The sequence below is a fragment of the Lepisosteus platostomus genome, chromosome 19, assembly GCF_059453375.1.
Source record: "Lepisosteus platostomus isolate fLepPlt1 chromosome 19, fLepPlt1.hap1, whole genome shotgun sequence".
Taxonomy (NCBI): Eukaryota; Metazoa; Chordata; class Actinopteri; order Semionotiformes; family Lepisosteidae; genus Lepisosteus; species Lepisosteus platostomus.
The window spans coordinates 16,214,360-16,240,085 of NC_142629.1; the positions used below are offsets into that span (position 1 = coordinate 16,214,360).

Consider the following 25,726-nt stretch of genomic DNA (forward strand, 5'->3'; position numbering starts at 1 on the left):
AGCAGAGTGATGAAGCCAGTTCAGAGAGGGGGATTATTAGGAGGCCATGAGTGGTAAGGGCCAATGGGAAATGTGGCCAGGACGCTGGGGTTACACCCCTACTCTTTTCGAGAAACGCCCTGGGATTTTTAATGACCAGGCTCCCACCTGCTGAGCTTCAGTGGGTTGCCAGTTGTGAGTTGCAGGGTGATATGGCTGCTGGCAGTATGCAGGATTAATTCACAACTTATCTTTCTATTAAAAAGGGGGAAAAAATTACTTTAGAAAGATAACATTAGAAAAGGAACACAGAACAACTGTGGCAATCACTTCAGCTGGCCCAAACCTTTGGTCCTATTTGTGATCTCAGCAGCTTTCTCCCAAGTTGCCCTACATAAGTACCTTGATGCTAAATAAAGATGTTCTTTCTTTAGGCATTTCAAATCAGGCATTGGGCAAAGGAAGAAAGTACAAACGGCAGGTATGATTAGTAAGTGCCAGGTTAAGATTAATAAAACACATTCTTGCATGACGCCTTTTTATATTTTAACTTTATAAATAAAAAAAACATTATAAATGTGATGCAAGCATTATCCCCAAATATTGATAATGATACAGCTAATTATTAAATCACTGCTATTCTTTTTTGTGTGAATAAGGAAGATGGATCCTGATTATTTTTCTGGTTTATTAAACTATTAAACCTAGGCCTGTATTTCTCAATAAAGAATGTTATTTAAAAAAGATTCATGGACTCTTTTATAATTACAAGCAAAGGCTCCTCCTAAGTCTGCTAACTGTGAACACATGCCTGAATCAGCAGGAAACTGGTTGATATTCCTGCTTTTTCACTGCTAATTATCCCTAATGAAGATCGAGCGAATGCACGAGTAATTAAGTCACTCCCTCTGGCTAATCAGAACAACAGAGCTAACCTAATCACTCACATGGGAAAACCGCACAAAAGCCAAAAACGTGTATCTTGTGATAAAACAAGCAATGATGGTTCCTTAATCTTTCCTCTCTGTTGATAACCTACTGGTTTGGTAAAAATGACACTGCAGAAAAATGTAGTAAAACCTTCAAGTGTAAGAAAAAAAACATGGGAAATAATCAAGTGAAAAAATGTACTGGAGAGATTTAGGGCATTTATTGGTGCACAGGTGATTTCAGAATAGGCTAAACTAAATGCAGTCTTGCATTTGTATCACGTGTGGTGAGATCTGAGATATTACCTAATACTGACAGTTAGTTAGTTGCTAGTTTATTTCTGATATAAACACAGCTCTGTTCTCTCTGCTTTTGCATTAAACAGCAGCCTTCACTATTAGCACGGTGACATAAGTAACAGTGATTTAGGATTCACACTTCTCTTTGCATTGAGGAGTTGTGCACTGCCCTATTGTAAAGCACTGTCAGATGGTGCCCAACCCTAAAGCACATTACATAAAACAAACCCTGAACGCAAAACTGTGCAATAAGTGCGTTTGCCTGGGATCAGCATATTTGTGAAATTAAGAATAAATGCTGAAAGCCACATCTGGTATTCATAAATCAGGACCACAGTAGTAAAACTAATAAATCAAAATCTATCTTAGAGCTGATTTATAGATCAGAAAGTTAAAGCATTGAAAACTAAGAGTAATGGGGTTTGTGGAAGAAAGTGCCAAGCCACAGGGAGCAGTGCCAGTTCTATAATCACTAAAGCAGCAGCCCCATGAGGCTCTGGGGTCAACAAGCTCTACAAACCAAGCCAAGAACTAAATATCCCATTTTTTGTTCTTAAGCTTACTATTTTTAGGAGGGACACGTTTAGTTGATTATATAAAATAATGCTTGTCTTGTAAAGGGAGACCTAATCAGACAGAGGGCAAGATTGTGGGCTGAATTACAGGAAGGCAGGGTATACCCTGGATGGGACGCCAGGCAATCACAGAACACACACACACACACACTCACACACACACACACACACACACACACACACACACACACCGGGGCCAATTTTCCCAGAAGTCAGTTAACCCACCAGGATATTTTTGGACTATAGGAGGAAACCGGAGCACACAGAGGAAACCCACGTGAACACAAGTAGAACATATAAACTCTATGAGTTTGAAAAGCAAAGTGCACACTCTGGAACTACATAAAAATTCCTCACAGCTTAAATATCATAACAGCTCTAAACGACAGCAGGCTATTTGTCCCATCAAGTTCCATTGGTGTCAGGGCGTAGTAGCTGTAACTGGCCACAATTTCGAGATGTTCCAGCCCCACATACAATACTGTGATACCACGAGTGTTGTGAACAACTTAGGTTTGACTAAGAATGAAACATCGCAAGCCAGGCGAATTTCACTTTTTCACTTCTGCAAAACAGCTTTTTAACTGCCTTAAACTGATGTTTACAACAAGTTGAAATGTGACAGAAATCTATATTTCAATCGCTGTTCGCTGTGGACGTTTACATTAAGCTGATAGGGCAGAAGTCTGTAAAACTGTTGACTGGTGTTACTTTCAGTATCACACTGCTTCACATGCTTAGTTATACTATATACAGTACTTATACAAGTTCTACTTTTAAGAGCATGAAAATATATGTCTCTGTACTGAATGCTAAGACACTGATCAGAACTTGACAAATCTGCGGAATAATCCGTTCTAGCTCTGAAGCCTATAACATCCAAGAGCTTCATCTCTTCAGGAGAGGCACCTGAACTCTGAAGTGAAAGACTGACTCCTACTCACAGTCTCGTCAGCAGAGCAGGTAGCCAAAAGACTGTCGTCAAACGGGGAGAAATCAAAGTCTGTTATCAGGTCTGAGAGAAAGAAAGAGGGAGAAAAAGGTGTTAGGCTAAACTACTGCACAACCGCCAGACTTCATGGCCTGAGATTTGCAAGCAAACGTGATTTTACACTGCTGTTTTTATTCTGGCACTTTTTAGTCACAATTTCCTTGTTTATCCTTAACGATTTTTTGTTCATTTCCTGACAGGTTTCACTTTAGTACTTGCGACAAAAACATGAATATCTGCAGCCTGCTGCAGCAGCCTTAAAAGCACATTCTGGAAATTGTAAAGCTATTTTTATGAAGTTAAAGCCTGGACTGCTTGCACCTTACACTAAACTATGCAACTGTTGAGCCTGTTGTAACCTAGGCAATAAATTGCTGTGTGACAGGAAATGATGCTCAACATTCGAAAGGTCCTATATAAAATATCACATGGCTGACGGGGAGAAAGGGGGCGTCTCTTCTTTCTACGTATGAATCTAATCTCAAGTGCAGGCTGCTGAGTACCTACCCGCGTGACAGGGAATCTGCGATACTGTCCACCTCTCGTTAGGTCCAGGGTCCAGGGACACCAGGCCCAGAATCCCACCCCCTGAGGAGAGAGCGCACAGGTCAGACACGGCGCTGCTCCCGACAGGTCTGGGACAGGAGCCCCTGCCACAGCGCCTAACACAGCACACAAACATGTACGACAACGGGGGGGCCAGCTTACCAAAGCGGCAGAAAAGGAAGAAATGGGATGGAGGTGACATTTACTGTTACACAGGGGCTCTTTTAATGGTCCTCTCCTGAAACTGCTAATTTGATTCCCCTTGAACCCGGCCAGCCCTTCTATAAAAGAGTTCTGCAACAGCAGCTAATTTACGGGTGTTTTGGGGACCTCCTAAGCTCTCAGGGCAGTTTAACTGCGGGGATCACGGCTGGTTCCCTTTAATCTCTTCATGGCTTTGGGCGATTCCTACTGCTGAGGTGGGGGCTGAGGAAGATGAAGGCATCAGTGGAAAACGAATGCTTGAAAAGTTGCCAGGGTTAAGGAAAGCCTTGACTGCCACCTCACTTTAGCCCATGTCCTGTGTCCCTGCGAGTTTTTCTGCACCAGCAGAGTGATTGCATGCCTATTTGTGTTGAGAAAAAAATGACCTATTATTTGAATTATTCATCGTCGTTCTCTGATTTTGCCTCTGAAGAACATAAGAGAGTCGCCCGGGAAGTGAGATAATAATGTCATTTCTTGTTTTTGTCGTTTTTTGCAAACTATGCAGTCTAGTGGCATGAAGTAGGCTGTGTGCTCAAACATATATAAAGATGCTGCCTGTCCTTGGTCAGTAAGATAAGGGTCATGTATTTGGTAAGCTGGCTGTACGCCCAGAATATGAAAAGAACTAACTGTTGTCTAGTCTGCAACTTAGATATAATTAATTGGCAGGTGTTGCTGTCTTATCATTTGTTTAGAATGTGTCATAGTAACTCTTTTTGTTGTAAGGTATAAAGGGACGTCTTCAGCTCCTTAATTTTTAGGTCTGGTGGTCGCAAGCCGGACTTCCATATGCATATGAAAAAAAGAGACTTCTGCTTCACAGACAGCTGAACTTTGTCATTTGTCTGACACTACACCTCTGCTAAGATTACTTCCCCAGTTTATTAGAAATCCTAGGAAAATTCAGAAGCTGGAGCTGAATGAGAGGAAATTTGATAGGGACACATATCAGTGTGACACCGAATGCTGTTTCAACGACATTTTCAGTTTGGTGCACCACAAATATCCTCCCCCCTTAAAACAATCTTGCAACCTGCTTTGAAAGATCTTGTCAGAAAACATTTTTTGCACTATGATGTCTGCAAAATGAATTGACCTAAACTGTTTCTTACCGGTCTGCTCTGCGCTGAAGGCCACAAACCTACAGCTGGATTTGATCTGGTTCCCACAGGAAGTGAAAGACCCCGCCCTGACATCACTGATCCACCCCTGAAGAGACAGTGAAAGAAGCATAAACCACAGAGAAACTCTGGTCGGTTCACAGAACAGGCCGGTTGAGGTGGCTGGAATGGAGCAAAATACCAACAAGACTTTCCTCATCATCAATTATATTTGAAACTAGATCAAAAAATACAAGAGGGTATACCATACATGATGAGTTTAACTTCAAACATGGAAGGAAAAAAAAAAAGAAAGAACTGATTGTTCCTAATGGAGAACATTGTGCTGAATGTCCTGGGTTTCTGATAGACTGTCAGCTAAAAGTGAACAGCTCATAATTACAGATTTCCAAATATCAACGAGAAAGATTAAGGAAACTCAAATAAGCTCTTCATGGTTTCCATGGAGCCAGCCTTTTCCATAATTGCAACACACTTAGGCAAACATGCGGAAAAGTTCGTGTATTTCAGATCTGCATTTCATTTGAATACCAACAGGATGAAAATCACTGTCAGGCATGATTTAACGACTAGGCACTCTGCCGTCAGAGACAAGCTCCCTTCTCTCGAATCACTTCTAAGTTTTTTGCTTGATAATGGTCCCACCCCTATAAGCACAGCTCGAGAGTTCTTAGCATTCAGACTTTTCGCGCTAGACTCGGAAAGCCTGAGTACAACACAGATAGAGACAGAGGTACACGCCTGTAGTCAAAGAAAGTGACAACGCGCGAGACAGGGAAAGCAGCGACTTTGAGCCCCTGGCGAGCTGATGAAGTGTCATTACAAGTGCAATAGTACATTCTGCAATGTTATGTTTACAGTAAAAAAAAGATGGAAGGAAGAATTAAGTGATGGATGACAAAGAGGTAACCAGAGAAAGGAATGTCAGAACGTTTGCATTGAGCAACTGATGAACAATGAGGCAACGGGGATGAAAGCAGAACTCCCCACCATTGCAGAGCAGTTCGAAGTCATAAGGTGTCACAAGCTGTGGTCTCCTGGATACTGGCCAACACCAGACAGCTACTCACTTCAGACTGTTAACGGATATGTAAATAAAACCTGAGCAGACAGGGAAACAGCTTTTGCTAGGAAGATGACATCTTTAAAGATAAACGGGCATGTGTTGCTGCTACATCAGTATAGCAAAAGGGGGACTGGTGTGTAAACCGAACTGGATCAAAACGCTCTGCAATGGGTGTCTGCTTCCTGCCGCAGAATGGAAAAGACCCCCCTAACCCCCTCCCCTCCTCCTCCTCCTCCTCCTCCTCCTCCTCCTCTCCCCGACTGGTGTCCCTAGACCCGCAGGGCAGAAACCGCACAAGACAGCTGAGCTCTCAGAGGGATCCCGCCTGGCTCGGTTCAGAGCTCTGCGGATACTGCCCTGTGCCTCGCTCAGGAAACGGGGGGGGGGGGGGCGGCCGCACCTCGACAGGAAGCAGAGAGCGAACGCAGCCTCAGCCGCTCCTCGGCTCAGCGGCAATAGAGGAAGTGGAGCCCTGCGGCGCGCCCCGTGCGGAGCGCGCCTGCTGAGGAGCCAGGGCCTTGAGGGCTCCATGCCAACCGGAGGGGCTCTTAGCGTCGTGGGGCTATTATCGATCACCGGCAGGTGACTGATTTGTGTCACAGCTGCCAACAGGCATCCTGAAACAGACACAGTACAGCCTCCATTTCTGTAAAGCCTTTGTATGACCAAACAGAAGGAGGCCTTAAAAATACAGCACAGTTGTTCTAGTAACGGGAAGTCTCACAGTGAATTTATAAAGCATTTTCTACAGTTAAACAAGAAATAACCTGCTGGGGAATGCACAGTGCCCACAGCCCAAAGATAGACTGCATTTGCTGCCAGGGCCAGTTTACTTCTTTTTGGCTGTGAGCTCTTTGCTTATATTTGCTCCACAGCTGGCTGGAGACAGAGGGATTCTGGAGAGTGGCTGCAATGGACTCAGCTTGGCAGCTCGCCCTGTACTACAGTGATGTGCACAATGCTGTGGAAGTCTCCGAAACTCTGGCACTGCGCTGCAAATCATTTAAAAACGTGTCCAAGATTCCCCAGTGGCTCAATCAGAATACGAACTTCCATCCAGGCTTTTATCCTGAGCAGGGAATCCCTGTGCTGGTCCTGGAGGGACGTTGTGTCGCTAGGTTTACAGTCCACACTGCATGAGCTAATTATTGTTTAACTGGACACACTTGCCAGAGCAGGTCTGCGAACCCCTGAGCTATAGCTTGTAAGGGAGCCCATGGTGAAACAGGAAGTTTCCAGTGGTTGAGGACATTTATTCAAAAGCATCTGGGCTCTACAGGGGGATTTCTAGCTTCCTGTGCTGCAGGGATGACCTCTGCTCACACAGTGGACACCCCTCACGACTGGACTGTATTAGACCTGTGACACTCACTCCTCAACCTGGACACCTGCAGGCCCTGCTGCTTTTCAATCCACCTGCGCTCTTAATGAGTTTATCGAATCAGTTATTGAATTATCTGATCCAACTTACCTGGGTTTCCAAACCTTTAGTTACGGAGCATTTTTAGTTACCTAAAAAAAACCTGCAGGTCTCCAGGACCAGATATGAAGATTGTGGTTTTGGCGAGTCGGCGATCTGTGCATCTCCCTGGTTTTGGGGTGTCATTGGAGGCCACTGATGTTCTGGACCGGCACAGCTACACTGGCTGCGGCTACACATGCCTCAGGGGACAAGGAAAGCAGGACCATCCCGGAAATCCGGCTCAAGTGGCAGCTGGAAAACGTTGAAAACTAACTCCTCCGCTAAATTTCTAGGCAAGAGATGTGCTCACATTGTTCTGAGGCGCAGCTTTCTTGCAAGAGGCTCTTAACGCAATTACAAATCTACATCTTTGCCAGAGGCTGCAGTACAGCAGCTCCCACACATGGGACTGAATGCCAACAGCCTCTACAAACAAATCACTGTAATCCACAAATCAACACTATTGTACCAGCCTCTGTAAAGGCGACATACAGCCAATGTATTTGTGCCCTACTAACAACAGGGCGGGGACTGACTCTGTCCTGGAACACAAAGAAATAAGTCTGAAATTCCACTCCAAAAATATACAAAAAGATAGGTTAGCCCACACTTGTGCGTCATAATAGCACGGGCAAACTGAAGGGGAGTAATATATTGCCTTGTTAATCATCTCTAAATAGGACAGAGCTGAACCCCTTTCTCATTGCATTTGACTGTAGTAACCGTGCTGCTCTTTCTGTAAACAGAGTGGAATCCCATCCTTTCTGAGGGATGTACACCAAAGGTAACAGCACATCCCAAGATGATATTTTAAAAATGTGTCACCCCTATTACTAGAACCCTTGGCTATATAATAACAGCAGTTCCACCAAGAAATGTCACTCCTCAACTTTCTGAGCCTTACACAGACAGAACTACAACAGAACATAGCTGTCGCAGCTACTAATAGTCCATTCTGTGAACTAAACAGTCTCCACCTTATTTGTGTTCTTGTGGTAGGATTTAACAGACCCTGCAAATGCAAAAAACCTCAAACGACACACCATCATCAAAAGCACAGCACCAGGGCCTGGGTGAGCAGCTGTGTGGGACAGCCAGTAAGGAGGGGTCTTGAGACTGCTGCTCAAGAGGGAAGAAGACAAGATCATCCCAGAGAAACGTGTTGGGTAGGAGAGGCCGGGGCTGAAGACGGACGCCGAGGTTCTTAGCAGAAGAGAGCACGGACAGCAGAGCACTGAAATACATGTTATCTGTCAGTCCCACCTGGAACAGGAAATCCCTGAAGGATTTTTTTGTTCCCCGTGGGTAAGCAGGGGACACTTCCACTGAATATGAATCTTAGCCTCTGCGTGCAGACCGGACAGGAGACAAAGCATCACTGTTGGACAGACTGGAAAACCATCACGCCTGACGGCCCGTCAAAACAGTTAATTCAATTAAACTTTAACAGCAGGGCCCGTGATGAAAACCAGAGGCAGAAGTGTGTGACTTCTTTTAGTAAGCAGCTGCAGCAGCATGCGAAGGCGGCAGAGGAGCAGGGAGAGGTTTATTCCAGGCTGAAAGGAAAAGAAAAGAGACACCGTGTTTCTACTGTGGAGCCTTCCTCAGGTGTCCGCTTCTTTCATACACGTTTTGGTAGATCAACAACCGTTGTTTAGTCTCTGCCTCAGGGCTGTCTATGAAAACTGAAGATATTTGCCAATAAGCTCTTCAACTCAATTTACAGAAAGAAAGGAGACATGGTTAAAAAGTCCAGCATCCTCCAGCACGTTACCAATGCAAAATCATTGGGTCTCATTCATACCATTGGCTTAAAACATCATAATGGGATAGGTCCACAATATAAGCTTCAAAGGTTTGAGACATTCAAAGGTGAACTACGTTTGCAAAGTAGTAAAGCCGAGTATAAGTGGGAATGAGTTCTTAGCCCGTTTTAATGCAGCTCAGTCCTGCAGCTCCCTCCTTCCAACCACAGGGGTCGCTATTACACAACGATATTCGGACCCTCCCCCACCCCACATTATACCAATTAATAACCCTGTCCTGATATATGGATGGATGCTTCAAGAAGAAGTTTTCCACGACTGAGGACTCCCCGTATCTAAAACTAATCGGCTTTAGAAGAGCACCTCGGTTTTACTCTTGAGTAGAAACGTGCGGTGGAATTCACAAGCACAAAGTGGAACACGTGTGCCTGCAATGCACTCCAGGTGAGGCTTCCTCTGAAAGCTTCCAAACCAGTCAATCAGAAACGACAGCGATATAGTCTATCTCGGTTGTGCGTGGGAAAAGCCACACCTTCCTGACTTCAGATTCCACCACTCACCGTCAATCTGGCCAAAACAAAACCTCGCCCAAGGAATATCTCGAAACTGGTGACTTCCTGTGCCCGGGGCTAGAAATTACCTACAGTGCAAGTGATCTCGCTGTGCCCACGCACGGAACACAGAGTCGTGCCCGGGATCATTTCACACCTTCAGCAGAGCCTATATTCCAGCACGTGTGAAGGTCGCTAGGAAGATAACCTCTCTCGTCAAAAAGTTGAAGTCGACACTCTATTGCACAGACGTATCTGTAGATGAATTCCCTCCCCGTAAACAGATCAACAACGAATGAACCACTTTCTTTGAAAACTATGCAAAACATTTGGATTGCGTCGGAGCTGACCTAGTAGCTACTCATTAGATTTTACACACCAGAAAGAGCGCGATAAGGTAGCAAATGGCAGAATGGGCGAATTACGATTATTTTGACTTTCTATCGTGCTTGTCAAGGCTAGAACAGTAATTAATAAATTCAGGTTCGCTCCGAGCACAGCTTGTTCATGCACGCTACCTTAACACACATCCTGGTATGACTTTAAAAAAAAAAAGTCGAGGTAATTGAGCATCGTGTTTTACATATATTTGCATTAAATCATTCACAGCTGTAAACAATATTTCAGTCTATCTAAACTTTTAGAAACAATTAAACATACCGCGCGGTAGAAATGAAGCGTTGTTCTGTTTTCTTAAAGAGCAGTCTTATTTGCACATGCAATTTAAAACACAAATCACGTCTGGACGGAAATTATTTTTCCGTGTAACGTGAGCGTTTACAACCTCCCAGGTTTTAGTTTTTACCAAACCTTCATTCAAATTAGAGCAAAAAAAAACTCTAATGCACAGACGGAAAAATAAAAAGAGGCGAATCCCATCCTTTAATTAAAACCTGCAGTGCAAGCGGCCGTCTGGAAGCCTTCTTCTAAAACCAGCGTACATTTCAATCTGAATTTGAACGAGTGCTTGAAAAATGATGACTCCGGGACAGCTTTGCGAGAGCAGTATTCAGGAAGTTGAAATGCCAGCACACGTCTCTACCCCCATTCACTGCAAAACCCAACCCTCGCCGACTTACGTCTTTCTTGGGGATTTTTGGGGTGGTGTTCTTGAATTTGGAGATTTTGAAGCGGTTCATTCTTCTCCTTTCTCCTTCGCCGTCCTGCTCAACGCCAGTGACCCGTTTGCTATCTGTCCCACTCCTTCCCCGTCTCTGCAGACGCGCACACACGCTCAGCAGCTGCACTGACAGCACAACAGTGCCGGTCGATTGTCTCTTGCAGCGATTCACTCGGCGATCGATGCGAACGGGAGCGGCTGATGCTGTCTTGTCTGACCCCCCCCCCACCTCGAGCTAGTGACATTGCTGCAAACCTCAGATTGTACTGGGGGCATTTTGCGATTTCAGACTTCTCTTGCTACTTAGCATGTATGGTGCGCAATTTGAAACGAGTGGTGATGTTTTACAATACTGCTAAATTTAACAAAGTTTATGTTTAATTACTGTAAGTAACCCTCCTTTTAAAAAATCTGAGAGGTGTAAAACGGGTGGCCAGCAGACGCCCAACTGATGCTGAACAAATTGCCCCCTTGGGATTAAAGGCTCTCTCAGTCACAGCTCGCAACTGGGAGTTTATTTTGCATATTACTACACGACTTGGGGAGAAGGTTTTCTTTTTGTTTTTGGGCCCCTCTGGACGTATTTGTCGGAGATGAGTCTCTGCACTGCTGGGGAAACTCGTACCTGATTTAGGGGAAAGGAAAACATTTAAGTGCATTGATTTTAAAAAGCTAGCAACCTTCTAAAATTAAATAAATAATACATGGAATCTAACGTTACAGTTTAAAACCATGTACCAGGGGTAGTTAATGTTTTTAAAATAATTATTGAAGCGTTTTTTTTTATTTTTCTTGGAAGAGTCTGAAGTCCACCCTCACCCCTATCATGTGACATGTTCGTGCTGGGCATGTCCCCTGCGTTTGGACTGCGCATGCTCGCCCAGCTCCGCGCATGCGCGGCCCGTTGCTTTTCCCGGCCATGCGCTTTGCGCTGCCTCTGTCAGTCCTGGTACATGATGATGGCGTCTCCTGCGGTCCGGTGCTCCTCACGCTGGATCTTCGTGGCCGTCTCCGCCGGGCAGCGTCGGGGCTGCTCGCGGTTCGCCCGCGCCCATACGGAGACATTGCGTCCCGTTCCTGCCTTGAGTGCATCGCAGTATCGTCCCGGGGGCGGCGGAGGGCCCGGCCACGTCCTGACATTGAGAGCATTAGCAGGTAATGAGACGAGCCGGAATGCCTATATCCTGAACTCTTGCAATGTAGATTACAGTTGCGCAGGGTTTGGGGGCTGTGTAATTAACAGCTAGCGTATTTCTTTCATTGCGTTGTCAATATTGTAGTGAAATGTGTGATCTGTCTAGACTACACGCGTGCTTCCCTTGACGTCTCTACCGGCATTACGAAAGAGACGTAACGGCGTGACACAAAGTACCTCTGGATGACATGATCGTAAATTGCATATATATATTTTCTGTTCGACGTACGTACTTCATGCAAGAAGCAGCACTTTTCGTGTTGATCTTAGATCGCAGGTGCGCTCTCTTCGGCTACCAGAAACTTCCTCCGCTCCAGCAGCTGACCTTGACTGGCAGCATGGTCGCTACTTTGTGTGCCATGCTTCCGGCTGTGGAGATTTAAGAGCAGGAAGGGAAAAATTACCGCAGAAACCCACTGTGACAAAAGGCACCCATAGGCGTGTGTCGCTCGTAGTCATAAACCCCCTTCTTGCAGAAAAAGTATTTGAAGACTAGTGCGGAAGATATAATTACAGTTATCGTGTTGACTTGAGCTACATGTAAATGTTGATCGCATGGAGGTTTAAATCTGTTTACCTTTGAAGACTAGTTGCGACAGTATTCGAGAAAGCGTCAAATGGACGCATCTTACCGAAACGCCCTTTGTGTTCAGTTCCAAATCTTCTAGGTGTGATTGGGATAAAAACGACAAATAGCTGACATTGCTAGACTTTGAGCAGGTAGCAGCTGACATTGCTAAACCTTTAAAACAAGGACTGTAACCCCCTAATTATTTTTTGAATATATCTCATAGGCTACTTGCTTCCTCTGGTTTATGAAGTTATTCTTGTACCAAATGTTGATTAACAGTCCCAGATCCATAAGGAGTCCAGACTGGTTTGGCCAGTATTTGAAAGTATTACCAAAATAAACACTTTCCATTGTGATTATCAGATTCATTTGTTGCAAGAGTCTGGTGTTTGTATAAACTGATATTCAGCAGAGTCATGACTTATATATGCAATATACTGACAAAGTTAGCAGTTTCTTTTTAGTAGCTGGAGTACTGAGATTTCCGTGAACAGAAGTGCCATAATTAACAAGTTGCTTTCAGTAGAATTGATCACCATTTGGTCTTGTGTTAGGTCACAGTGTAATAGTGTCTGGAGCCACAGCTGGAAACAGTACAAGCTGTACATCTGGGATTCGTTCTCTGCAATACATTGCAATTGGATTTTGCCCTTTTCCCCTCATAGATCCTGTGAGCTTGTGTCTGTCCCTGGGCCTCCAAATGCCTCAGGTCTCCCTACCTCATCCAGTGGGGCTCAGGCCAGTAGAATACGCACAAGACACCATGTCCTATTCTCATCTTGCCAGAAAGCCCATGTTTCACACGCAGCATGAGGATGTGAAGGCGCCTCAATATATAGAGGTTATTTTTATAACTGGGGCGTTGCAGTTCCTTTCTGTAATTTTCTTTCTTCACAATCGGTGGGTTGGGATCACCCCTTGACCTGTTTCTGCTCAGCTCTCCCACTAATGTGAGTTTATTAGTGCTTATGCAACAAAGTCAATCATGAAATCGGTACACAGTCCTGCATGGCTGATTTCTCTTGACACATACAGTACACTCAGTAACGGAGTGCTACGTTTCTTTTCTTTCTAAGCCTAACTGGAGATCAGGAAAGATATCAAGAATCAGTGCACTCTGATGTCAGAGAAGCAACGTTTGGAACTTTCTTTAGTGCAGTTCAGAAAGCAGCATTGATCTCGTCTTCTTGTGAATTGGAGAGATGTACGAATACTTTCTGGATTCTGTTATATTGTATGGTGCTTTAAATGCCTGACGTCTGTGGATCCTTGCAGTAACCAGTGAGAGTCTGCTTACAAAAGTTGCACTGATGACAGTTGATCTCTGGCTTTATCAACAAGCAGTTTATCTTTAAGCAGTTCGACATCATGGGGTTCAGGCAGCTAGCGATGTCCTTTATTATTTCAGTCTTGCAATAATATTATGCACTCTTGCAGCTGCACATAGAGTATGGTTTGGAAAGGAATATTCCAGTTTAATACCGAGAGTGCTGTCATATGTTGATTTGCTCTTTAAAAAGTACAGCACTCTAGTTCTGAGTTCCCAGGGAGACTGTACTCACGGGAGGTTCTGGCCTGCTGCCTCCCTGGGCTGTGGTGCTGTAGTCTGCCTGTGCCCCCTGGCAGAGCTCAGACCCCAACCGTTAAGCCGGGTCTCCACGTGCCCATACAGGAGTGAGGAGCCCCAGTGTCATCCCTGCCCCCGCCTTCCACACCAGCGCCTCTGCGTCAAACAAGCAGGACTACTACCAAGTGCTGGGGGTGTCCCGGTCGGCCACGCAGAAGGAGATCAAAAAGGCTTATTACCAGGTGAGAGACGTGGCTACAGCTCGAGAGACTGCAGACGCAGGAAAGATGACGAGAGCTGCTGTAGAATTCCTGTGAAAGCCTGTACCCTTTGTTATTTCTAAGAAACCGATAAAACTGTTTATTAAAGGTTCTTGTTCTATGCCATGACCGGAAACAGAAGGCGAAGCCTACAGACCAGTAAGAAGAAAGTCCTGTGTTTAATGTACCTTCAGTGGTGAACTGACTCGGTTGCGCCAGGCATTGGATGTCGGTGTTCAGCAGAGACTCTGAGGCGTTTGTTTCAATAAAGTAAATTGTTGTCCCTGCGACTGGAACGCGAGAGGGGGGGCAAAGGGCCACTGGAGACTAAACTGAAGCCTTTTCCCCTCAGCTTGCTAAGAAGTACCATCCTGACACAAACAAGGATGACCCCCAGGCCAAGGAGAAGTTTGCCCAGCTGGCGGAAGCTTATGAGGTAAGTTTGAGAAAATAGACCTACGTCTCCACTTCTCGGGTGTATTTTTGAGTGATTTAAAGCTACGCAAGCTCGGGCCAGGGTTGCCCATTTTTACATATTCATTTCATAACAGTTTAACCACCCGTCAACTTTTTCTGTGCTCGGGCAGGTTGCTTCTTTCTACATTTTAAGCTTCTGGATCTCCAAGGAAAGGGGACTCTTCGGTCTGGTTTCTAAACTTTGGGTTCCCGTTCCTGGAGAAGTATAGACGTGCTGCGCTTGCTAAGTTGTAGCGACGAATTCGACCTCCTTCACCGTTTTCAACCCGCGAGGGTCACGGGCAGGAGGAAGCCGATTTACTGTCGCGCTCTATAAAGAAATAAGTGAGCCGCCAGCCTCCAGGCAGGCAGAAGGCTTAGAAAGGTAACAGCAGGACCGCAAGCCGGTTGAGCTGGATAAAGAGCTCAGCTGCGCGGGAGTCCAGGAGCAGGAGGGAGAGGAAGGCTCCAGCTCGCTGCTCCTCCTCCTCCTCCTCACCCTCACGGACCCCCCGTCTGCGCGCAGGTGCTGAGTGACGACGTGAAGAGGAAGCAGTACGACACCTACGGCGCGGCCGGGTTCGACCCAGGGCAGGCGGGGGCGGGCAGCCAGCAGTACTGGCGCGGCGGGACCAGCATGGACCCCGAGGAGCTCTTCCGCAAGATCTTCGGGGAGTTCTCCGGCTCCGGCTTCGGGAACTTCAACTCCATCTTCGAGCAGCCCCAGGAGGTGCGTACCTCGCGGAGGAGAGACCCTGCGTCTCCGACTCCGCGCCGCCAGAGGCTTCGGATCATCACATCTTGGGAGGGGGCCGAATTGAGTTGCCGTTTCTCCTCCCCCAGTACGTCATGGAGCTGACGTTCACCCAGGCGGCCAAGGGGGTGAACAAGGAGATCTCCGTCAACATTGAGGATTCGTGCCAGCGCTGTGACGGCAAGGGCAACGAGCCGGGCACCAAGCTGCAGCACTGCCACTACTGCAACGGCACTGGCATGGTGAGCACCTCCGAACGCACGCCTGGCACCCACTGCCGGTGAGCGCCTTCCTGCCAGGCTGTGTCCTGCGGGCGCTTATTCTAACGTCCGCCCACGCAGCATTGGCAGGTCCACACCTTTCATGAGAACCCTCACTTAAACAGTATATATATATACGCCAGCATCCACCACTAGATTCTGAGTCTGATCGCCTCCAGGACGGTGCACATTTTCACAGAAGCGACCTTTTTTCTCCCTCGTACCGATACGAGGGCTGTAGATGGCGGAGCTCGTGCTGTAGATCCAGACCACCATATAGAGGGCGGTTATGGGGGTTTCCGAAATGGCCAGTGATGCCTAATTTATTTTAATGAGGTGTTGTGTGTGGGGGGAAAAAAGCTGCCTTTGAAAGCAAATTGACGAAACCCAACAGCCGGAAGAGCTCCCCAGACACAAACAAACGCGGCTTTTGTTTTCTTCTAACCCGGGTTCTGTAAAACAGGCTCGGCTCCTTGCCGGAGCTGCGTGACACAGTTACTTGAGCCGTGTGTTCTTAGCCTGATGTGAGCAGCTCTACAAATGGATTAATAATTCAGGTCTCGGAAATATTCAAAACGAATTAATGTAGCCAGCAAGAGCACACCGTCCTGTCCAGGTGTATCCCTGCAGACCTGTCGATATAGGTTGCGTTGTGTGCGGGCCGGTTTACACGGCGGCTCACAGCCATAGCCCCTGTACCCACATGAGAAGGATGTGGGGCCGCGGGCAGACTCCTCTTGCCCTCTCCATTAGGCCATTCGGCTGTTGTCAAGCCATTAACATGTCCCGCGCTCTGCAGTGACACACAGGACGGTCAGAGCTGATGAGAGGACATCTCAGTGGGGTGTGTTTCCTAGGAAACCAGTTGTACAGTCCTGGTCAAACTCCAGTGACGGTACATGAGCCAGCCTCAGACCCACCCTATCTGAATCATAGAGCTCGTCTGTACTACTGTTACTGTTAAATATATCCTTGTCTCTTGACAGCAGAATAGAAATCACCAGAAAGCTAATGCACAGCAAACTCGTGTTTTGAATGTTTCGCTTCAAGTTTTTTTTTTCCCCCTACTTGGAAATTCAGGATTGTTTGTGACAAAGTCTTACTGTAAAGTCTATACTTCAAAAGCAGCCTGCATTGACATGGTATGTCAAGGTATATAAAATACTGTTGTGTTATTTACTGTTCCTTAACAGCCTTAAATATAGGGTGGACAGTTTGGCCTTGGTGTATTAAATTATGCAAAAACAAATTCTGTGTAAAATTCATGCAGATACACCGATCATTCAGTTTCACATATTTGCCTTTCATTTCCATGCCTAAACCAAGTGTATGTCATTCAAACATCCACTTGGAAATGCCAGCCTGCTCCCACGCTCACTCCTTCGTGTAGCAGGGAGATGCTGAGGTTAGGTACTGGCAAACAGAGCTCTGGTCCAGCGTGTCCTCGGCCTGAAGCGCTGGTGCTCCAGTAACGGTCCGCCCGCTGCCGCCCCCTGCAGGAGACGATAAACACGGGCCCCTTCGTGATGCGCTCCACCTGTCGGCGCTGCGGGGGGCGGGGCTCTGTGATGACCACGCCTTGCGTGGTGTGCCGGGGGACGGGCCAGACGAAGCAGAGGCGCACGGTGAAGGTGCCCGTGCCTGCAGGTGAGCAGCCCGTCAATTAGCGCCGTCGGTGTAGGGCTCAGCCATCATCAACGGTGGGGGGGAAAATGACTGCGTTATTACAAGATGAACAACCTGTTACAATGCCAGCGCCCAGAAGTTACCGAGAGCTTAGCTGCCACTGTGGGATCAGTATTCACGAGTGTCCAGCGTTGCAGAATACACACTGTCACATTTTCCACCTAATGTGAAGGCAGTTTTAACCACAAGGACGCGCTTACCCTTAAACAAGAACGAGTGTGCCGTGGAATCGAGTCCGCTTCTCAAAACTGAAGACTAAGGACGGTGTCGGGTTTCTATGCCGCTCGCGCTGTCGTGTGAAGATGACACGAAGGACGCCTCCGTCGTAATGAATTGGTTTTCAGCAGCAATGATGTTCTGTAAATGAAGGCCAGCGGACACGGCGTCCCTTTAGGACCAGGGTCGGGAGCCTCTGCTGCACTATGCAGCCTGTCCATTTATCACCACCTATTCCTGCTGACCAGTGGGGCTAGACTGCAACACAGCCTGCTCCCTTCCAGCATCCCCACTGGCCCAGGGCAGTCCTTTCTTTGGGCTGGGCTGTTTTAACCATGATTCTTTGCGTAGGGGTGGAGGATGGCCAGACTGTCCGGATGTCCGTGGGGAAGAAAGAGATCTTCATCACTTTCCGGGTGAGTGACCGGCCCTTGTAGCGCGTTCATCTGAGGCTCGTCATCTCTCTGTTGGTCTTATAAGTAACGAGCTGCAAAGCAGGGAAGAGGTTTGTGGTGTGAAATGGCCGTGCGCCAGGCAGCCAGCAGCAGTGTGGACCCCCAGGTGGGGACGCTGCTGCTTTTCCGCTGAGCAGGGTACTCTACCCAGACTGGTCCAGCTCACCCACCTGTTTAAATTTGTGCGTACGTTTTGCGTGCAAAACTGAAATTTTCTGTTTTAACTCCTGTAACTCGATTTTGGACATGTGTATATGTGCAGTCCCAAAAAATGGTCAGTAAAAAACGCTCTCCTTTACCGCTGTTCACGTATAGATGAAGAGTCGCTGAAAGCCTCTGAATGTTTTTATTATGGGGTTCTTCACGTTCATGACCAGTCTTTCTGCTCTAGGACTGATCCATATTAGTGCCTGCAAGATATATCCTCAGGCTCGGCAGCAAGAGGCTCGCTTATAGCATGAGAAATGATAGGAGGATTGGGCTGTGAAGATAGAGATCAGGCTTTCTTGTGTTCCTGCATTCTAGGCACTGTGTGGCCCTGGCGATTTAGTCCTTTGCTATGTGATTAAAACATGCAGTGCTTCTGATCCTTGGCTCGAGGTGCGCTTTCCAAGACAGGCGATCACCTGCTCACTGCAGCCATTTCTGACCCTGACCTATGACCTGTCCTCCGCCTGCAGGTCCAGAAGAGCCCGGTGTTCCGGAGGGACGGAGCCGACATCCACTCCGACCTCTTCATCTCCGTGTCCCAGGCCATCCTGGGGGGCACGGCCCGAGCACAGGGGCTCTACGAGACCGTGAATATCGCGGTGGGTAGACTGCGGCGGTTGTGGAACTTCGTCCTGTCTCTTAGTCCGAAATGGACAGTACATCCCCCACTTGAAAAAGTGCAGGTTAAAGCTAGCAGTCTGAGTTCATCTGGGATGTAGGAGCAGCACAGTAGTGTGGGGCTTAGCACTGCTGCCTCACAGGTCCAGAGTCCCTGATCCAGTTCCAAGATCAGCTGTCTGTCTGGATTCTGCACATTCTTTCATTGGATGCTCCTGTTTGCACCTGCCTCCTATAGACACCCAGGCTCAGCTTAGTTGTGTGCTCCATAATGTCCACCAGGGTTAGATCTGTGATCTCCATTAATTAACCAAGTACAGTATGAAATGCACTATCCCAGACGCATAGCTTAGGTGAAGAATAGGATATAAATGAGAGAACAGTTAAATGGTCATTCAGAAGTATGTGAGGTCGCACTGCTGCCATCTGCTGGGGGAAAAAGTGTCAACTGAATGATAAAGATGAAATTATCTCAGAGATAAAAAATGCAGTATATTTGTAAAATAGTGTTGAATCTCCATAGTACTTGATTCATTGTTGAGAAGTATAAATGTGGTTGTTAGGCTTTTGGCAATACGGTATTAATGCAAACAGGGTTTTCGTTTTGGAAGTGGTAAAGCTCGTTGTGGCTTGTCCTGGCAGATTCCGCCTGGCACCCAGGGCGATCAGAGGATCCGTCTCTCCGGGAAGGGGATCCCTCGGGTCAACAGCTATGGATACGGAGACCACTACGTCCACATCAAGATCCGGGTGCCCAAGTAAGAGATGTCACTCTGTCGCTCGTGTGTCATACTACACTGCCTCCAGTATATCCCTCAGTTCTTCCCGCTGTGTCCCAGCAGTTAGCAGAATTACAGCAGGAGGGAGCGGCGTCGTCATAGGTGGCTCTTGCCATTGGCGCATTCCCTCATGGGCGGTGGAATATCAGGACGGGCTGCGTTAAATCTTGCTTGTGACCCCCCATCCCATTCCAGCAGGTGAAAGGCCTGTCGCTGGGTGAGGCCTGGCAGCACAGGGCTCTGATCGCAAGGTATAACGAGACTCTGCTCCATGCTGAAACCCCACGTTGACTCGGGCGTCCCGCCTGTTCTCTCCGCCCCTGCAGGAACCTGACGGACCGGCAGCGGGCTCTGCTCGTGAGCTTTGCGGAGGACGAGACGGATGTGGAAGGAACTGTAAATGGCATCACTAACACTGCAGCAGGTAGGACACTCTGTCGCTTGCTTACTCCCCTCCTGCGCAGACATCGCTTGCTTCCCTTTCCAGAACACCGAGCCCTCTTCCACCTTTCCAGGTTAGGGGCGCGGTTCTCCCATTTCGGCTGACGTCTGCAAAGCGTCTGAGCGAAAAACAAAAACCCTGGTGAACTGGTTTGAAAAATCTCCGTGTGTAGATGCTAGTCATTTTATCCAGACTCGTGCACCCCTTTGTGTAAATTCCCTCCTGTTCCGTTTTTTTCATGTGGTTCTCTTGAAAACTATATGAAAACGAAACAACACGTTGAGCTGTGTAAGTGCAGCAGAGTCCTCCCTCCCTGCAGTCGAGGTAACTGGGTTACTGGACTCTTGGTGACAAGCTGTCCAGGGCTGGGGTCCTGTGGGAGTCCCCACACCCAGGCAGGAGCTTAGTCACCTCATCCATGGTAATCTACTTTGCCTGGCTATCAAAGCCCACTGACACAGTACCCATTTGTGTCCAGGTGGGGGCTCCAGGGGGGCACGCCCTGATGCAGGGCAGGACAGGCCTGAGGAGGGCCAAGACAAAGAGGAGGGCTTCATCTCCAAACTAAAGAAAATGTTTAGCTTCTGACAGCCCCAGCCCAGGTAGGCCCTCTCAGACCCCGCACTCTCACCTTCCTTTCCTCTCCTCTCTGCTGTCTGCTGTCAGCTGTTTCCATCTCCAAAAAGACTTTGCAACACTAGGGTTTACTCCAGGCTGGGCACCACTGTTTCTAGGGAAAAAAAATGGGATTTCAGTCAAGTTTTCTCCAAGGATTCCAAAGCATGATCAGCCAGTATTAACATTTACACTTGAGAGTAGGTTTGAGCCTGGGTCATGGAACTAGCCAACTGTAACTGGTGTCCCCAAGCAACAGTGCATGGTTGACCAAGTGCTGGTGAAGAAAAGGTTGGGGCATCAGCCCCTGTGACCTTCCGGGCAACTGCAGGTGAAGGCCATGCCTCTCCTCCCATCAGCCTCGAGCCTCCAGCACGCAGGAGTGTAGTCTTGGTGGCTCGACGCTGGGCAGGTTGTGGGACCCTACCTTCATTTCCTCATTTTTCCCGTGTGCGGCTGCAAAGTTTCTAGCCGCGAGCCGAGAAATGACGGGAAAGTTGTTGATTGCAAGTTATATGGATAGGTTAAAAAAAAATCGGCAAATCTAAATCGACAAAAGGAGATACATTTTATTAAGGTGGAATATAAGTATTTTTATTTAGGTCTCCAGCAGTTGCAGATTGAATTACTATCAGTTCATTTTTACCAGTGCTGCTGGGATTGAGGACTGCTAATGAAGAATGATGTCCTCACTTTTCCAGGCTTAGCATAATCATATGGCCACTCTACCTTCACTCTTCAAACAAACCTACACAGCCCGTGGTTGAACGGTCTCGATTGTCAGACCCTGAAAAAGAAGGGGTGCTGCTTTGTTGTTCGTAAAAAAGCAAATGTGTGATTTATCACATCCGAAAAGTTACAAACGAGGAGGCCTTTGGCCTGTCTAGCTCGTTTGGTAGTTCGTAGTCAGTTGATCCAAGGATCTTATCTAGCCATGTGTCAAAGAAGACAGTATCGATTTCAGCAAGGCACCTTGGTTATTGCATTGGAAATAAGGTCCTTTGGGTGGAAACATGCTTCTTGCCTTTTTCCTCTGGCTAACTTTATTCCTTTACCCTGCAGTACTACCTATTCTTCTGCTTTACTTTCTGTACCCGTTAGTAGCTGGTTTGTCTTCCTCTCAGGCCTGTGTGAAGAGTGAGGAAACTTGACCCTGGTTTACCCCCACCTGTTTCACAAATGGGCAGATATCTGAACAAGGCCCAATAAGAAAGCAAACTTTGATCCTGTAAATCTTCCATTCAAAGGACTCCCATGTTTCCCATCTTGATAATGATTTCAGAACCTGCGATGAGAACCGAAAATTGGTTGCACAGCTATTTATTCAGAGGGTCTGTTATATCCACGAAAACCACACTTTTCTTTTCAGAGATGTGTATTTTTAAACCACAGTAATATTAGAAGCATGTAATGCTGTTTTTATGCAGGTCTGAAATTTGTAAAACAGAAAAACCCCATATCGAACCTTTGAAGAGTCAAGGATTAATATATGGTCTGGCTTGTTTTTACAGGGAAGCGCTACACTGGGAATTAGGGCGAACTGAGCCATGGATCCAGTTTGGTTGCGACTGGAACAGGATATTGGAATGACAGATTATACCCGGACTTCCTCATGAAGAGTTGCCTGTCTGCTAGACGAAGCTGCTACGTTCCTAAGAGCTGGGTGTAAAGAGACATTTCCGAGGGGTCAGGATGAAGATCACGACTACTAAACAGGATCCAGCACACCTGCAAGCGACTGCCCCAACAACAGGATGAAGGCGTCACGACCATTGGAGTTGTGTATTTGGGACAGAAGTTACATATAGCCACAGCAACGCATACACACGATCTCCAGGATCTCCAAAAGTTTGCGGTTTGGGATTCTACATAATTAAAGCTTTTCCCTTCACTGTAGGCTCTTGGTGCTTTTTCAGCACTTTAAATTACAAAGTGTGTGGGATGGGCATCCCTATAGTGTGTTGTCAGAGGGTGGAGACCATGTGGTTGTCAGGGCCCACTTCCAGATGAAGCAGTTTCTTAGGGGCAAGCCACCTCTTACCCACTTGCCCCATGGAAGTTCCTTGTTTGCAGGAACCGAGTTAGTGGAGGACACTTACATCTCTACAAGTTTGAAGTTTTGTTTAACATTGTGTTTTGTTAATATGAGGATGCGGATAAGGAGTAGTGTTTTGTGTCTCAGTGGGAGGGAGGCTGTTTCAAGCTTTAGCTGATGGGAGAGCAGAGGAGAGCTGATCATCTTAAGGTCACTTGGATACTTCTCGATCTAGAATCACTCCCATCTGTGGGATGCCTTGTTTCTATTGTCACCGACAGTGATATGAATTTGACCCACTAAGTTACAGCAACCCTGGAGCTGCAAGACGCTTTCTAAAGATAAAAGGAAATTAACCTCACTCTATGAAGCATTGGCTAACTAGTCAGATGTGCAGGAAATGTTATACTGTTATGGGGGAGGGATGCTTTACGTAACGACTTGATGGTTTTTGAAAGCTGTTAATTACGGGGCAGCCAGGCTGTATTGAATGTCATCTTCTCATTTCATAGAATTTGACTAGGATAAAAAGTGACTGCAGTCATATCATACATGTTGTGTAAAATCCTTTACAATGAGCAGACGTAAACCCAGTGCATTCGTTTTTGTAAGTAAGATGCATCTTGATGAATCCTATCGTAACCTTCACCAGGCCTCCTCTGCAAATTCACGGGACTGCACCATCGGCCTCCAGCCTGATGAAACTAAGCTGGTGAGCTGTGCTAAAGGGGGTGGGGAGCTGTTTGAATATACTGCAGGTGCTGTTGAAAGCAAAGCATTTGGCAAGACTGGCTCATCCAAAACAACGGGACAGGGGGAGGCAAGCGAGTCCCATTGCCTGAGATCTTATTACAGCTGATCCAGCAGCCACACAGGCAGATGAGTCTTACCCGTTCTCGCAGGCTGTCACGTGATCCCCCTAGCCTGTTTTCTGTTAGGTTTCTACATGCCTGATGTTGCCAAGCACAAAATAAATTATAGTGGAAGATCAGCAGTTCTGTTCTTAGTAGCCATCGTGCCAGTTGGAAAATCTTGGTTTAAGAGCACCAGTTAACTGGAAAATCTTGTTCTAAGAGCACCCGTTAATTGTTTTTTGTAGAGCAGGTAGCGGGCTTGGAAATGTGTTTTCAGTTCTGAAATAGCAGGGTGAGGACAGGTGAAGGCCATGAAGCTGCACCTGTAAGTGCGCACAGCTACAGCACCAGGATTAAGATCAAGATGCTGAAAAACAGTCCCCTACTAGCTGTTCATTAACCAGTAGTAGTGAAAAGTCTAAGTGGGGAAAAATAGCAGTCCTATGTGTACATTTGCACTATTAATTCACTCAACCATAAGAGTTTCTTATTTCTGAAGTTTACCAGTAGCAGAAGATAAAATAAAACTGATATTCTTTTCAACTATAAAGATTTCTTTTATCCTAGTAGAGACTTGCATTAGAATGAACCACATGTTTTGACCAGCCATAGATGCTACAGTTTAATTCACTCAATCATAAGAGTTTCTTATTTCTGAAGTATACCAGTATCAAAAGATAACATAAAATAAAACTGACATTCTTTTCAACTATAAAGACTTCTTTTATCCTAGTAGAGTTTTGCATTAGAATGAACCACATGTTTTGACCAGCCATAGATGCTACAGTTTAATTCACTCAATCATAAGAGTTTCTTATTTCTGAAGTATACCAGTATCAAAAGATAAAATAAAATAAAACTGACATTCTTTTCAACTATAAAGACTTCTTTTATCCTAGTAGAGTTTTGCATTAGAATGAACCACATGTTTTGACCAGCCATAGATGCTACAGTCAAGTAGCCAGCAGCAGTAAGGTGCTGATACAGGTGATAAAGGAAATAATTATGATCTCTGTTCAATAAAAAAGTGGCATAGTTGCTAGACAGAAAACCTGCAATGTAACAGGTACTAAAGGAGCTCTGGACCCTAACAGGTTTCATTTCACTTTCATGTTTTGTGGGATCAAGTCAAGGCTGAAATGGCACAGATGCACTTCCCACATCCTGTAATGAAGATGCACAGACTCATCTTGTGTGCAGAAATTACAAGGTCCAAATAAGTTCAGCATGCTGGCATTCAAATATGTTCTAATGTGTAATAGGTCATTAAATAAATGTTTATATCTGGAATTTGTTTGGTGTTCAAACATTTGTTAGCTGTGCCCTAAAAGAGGTTGTAAATGTCCATTATTCTCCAAATATTCTGAACAGACTCCAGTATTTACACAATTGCACACTTGGATAACTTCAACAATATTCATAACAAAAAGAAATGTTTGCTCCAGAATAATTCCATTTACATTCTCTTCTAAATTGTGATTTTGAGCTCCATGTCCATTGAATGGTTTAGCTAATACACAAAAGAGGTGAGTGTGGTGCTGGTTGGCTTTCTGGCATAGTCACTCAATCACTTGATTGCCGGGAGATTTGACTGGGCACAAGTGAGTCAACAACACAAACAAAAGGAAACTAACATGCCCTTCCTCTGAAGGGGACACCGCTTCAGTCAGACGTGCAACCAGCAAGGTGAGGGACACTAGAGCAATGAATCTAGGTCTTGGTTAGATCATCCAAATAAGCATCAGCAAGAGAAGTGCAGACCGGCATACATCATGATACACTGAATGATCCAAACGACCAATGGATGGGGAGATCCAACTGAGAAAGCCAAGGCACCAGTGTATGATCATTAAAAAAACACCACTGATGACGACTGATGGCTATGAGTGCATAGTGTTACACTGAGCACACTGACGTGAGGAGTTCGCCTGCTGCCCTTCCTACAGATTCATCCCGACATGATGACATTCCTGGAGGTCAATGCACGTCCTCCTACTGCTCGTCCATCACCCACTTTCTTGCAAAGGAAGAACGGGACAGTTACACTACGGATGCCCCAGCTGCCAGATTTGTGCCCCCTTGAACATCTCTGGGCTCCCAGACCAAGGAATGAACAGGTTCAGGCTCTATGAGAGGAACA

At 46.4% G+C, this 25,726-nt stretch overlaps 2 protein-coding genes across 4 annotated transcripts in view; one reads left to right on the forward strand and one right to left on the reverse strand.

Moving 5' to 3' along the window:
- coro7 (coronin 7) overlaps window positions 1-10,780 on the reverse strand; it is a 190,661-nt gene extending 179,881 nt beyond the window's left edge. Inside the window, exons 1-4 of one of the 2 annotated variants that reach the window (XM_088612435.1) lie at window positions 10,573-10,780; window positions 4,640-4,736; window positions 3,282-3,362; window positions 2,728-2,798 (exon numbers count right to left, since the gene is read on the reverse strand). In XM_088612435.1, the coding sequence (XP_088468561.1) occupies window positions 2,728-2,798; window positions 3,282-3,362; window positions 4,640-4,736; window positions 10,573-10,632 (309 nt within the window). In that variant the 5' untranslated portion in view covers window positions 10,633-10,780. The remainder of the gene's footprint in view (window positions 1-2,727; window positions 2,799-3,281; window positions 3,363-4,639; window positions 4,737-10,572) is intronic. The other variant, XM_088612434.1, reaches the window with a different exon arrangement.
- Window positions 10,781-11,446: 666 nt separating this feature from the next.
- Window positions 11,447-24,876, forward strand: dnaja3a (DnaJ heat shock protein family (Hsp40) member A3a). Of its 2 annotated transcripts, XM_088612440.1 has the most exons (12): window positions 11,447-11,768; window positions 14,052-14,188; window positions 14,559-14,642; window positions 15,189-15,392; window positions 15,506-15,658; window positions 17,176-17,323; window positions 17,930-17,994; window positions 18,714-18,842; window positions 19,504-19,619; window positions 19,967-20,064; window positions 20,561-20,684; window positions 22,209-24,876. In XM_088612440.1, the coding sequence occupies exons 1-11, from the start codon at window positions 11,447-11,449 to the stop codon at window positions 20,668-20,670; spliced, it is 1,566 nt and encodes a 521-aa protein (XP_088468566.1). In that variant the 3' UTR covers window positions 20,671-20,684; window positions 22,209-24,876. The 2 variants fall into 2 exon arrangements, with proteins under 2 accessions (XP_088468566.1, XP_088468568.1); XM_088612442.1 differs by lacking the exon at window positions 20,561-20,684.
- The last annotated feature ends 850 nt before the right edge of the window (window positions 24,877-25,726 follow it).

Excerpts from the sequence above, each read along its gene's own strand:
- dnaja3a (XM_088612440.1), top strand. The coding sequence starts at position 11,447 with ATGTTCGTGCTGGGCATGTCCCCTGCGTTTGGACTGCGCATGCTCGCC. Across the intron at positions 14,643-15,188 it reads AGCTGGCGGAAGCTTATGAG|GTGCTGAGTGACGACGTGAA; the intron begins GTAAGTTTGAGA and ends GTCTGCGCGCAG. Across the intron at positions 20,065-20,560 it reads CATCACTAACACTGCAGCAG|GTGGGGGCTCCAGGGGGGCA; the intron begins GTAGGACACTCT and ends ATTTGTGTCCAG.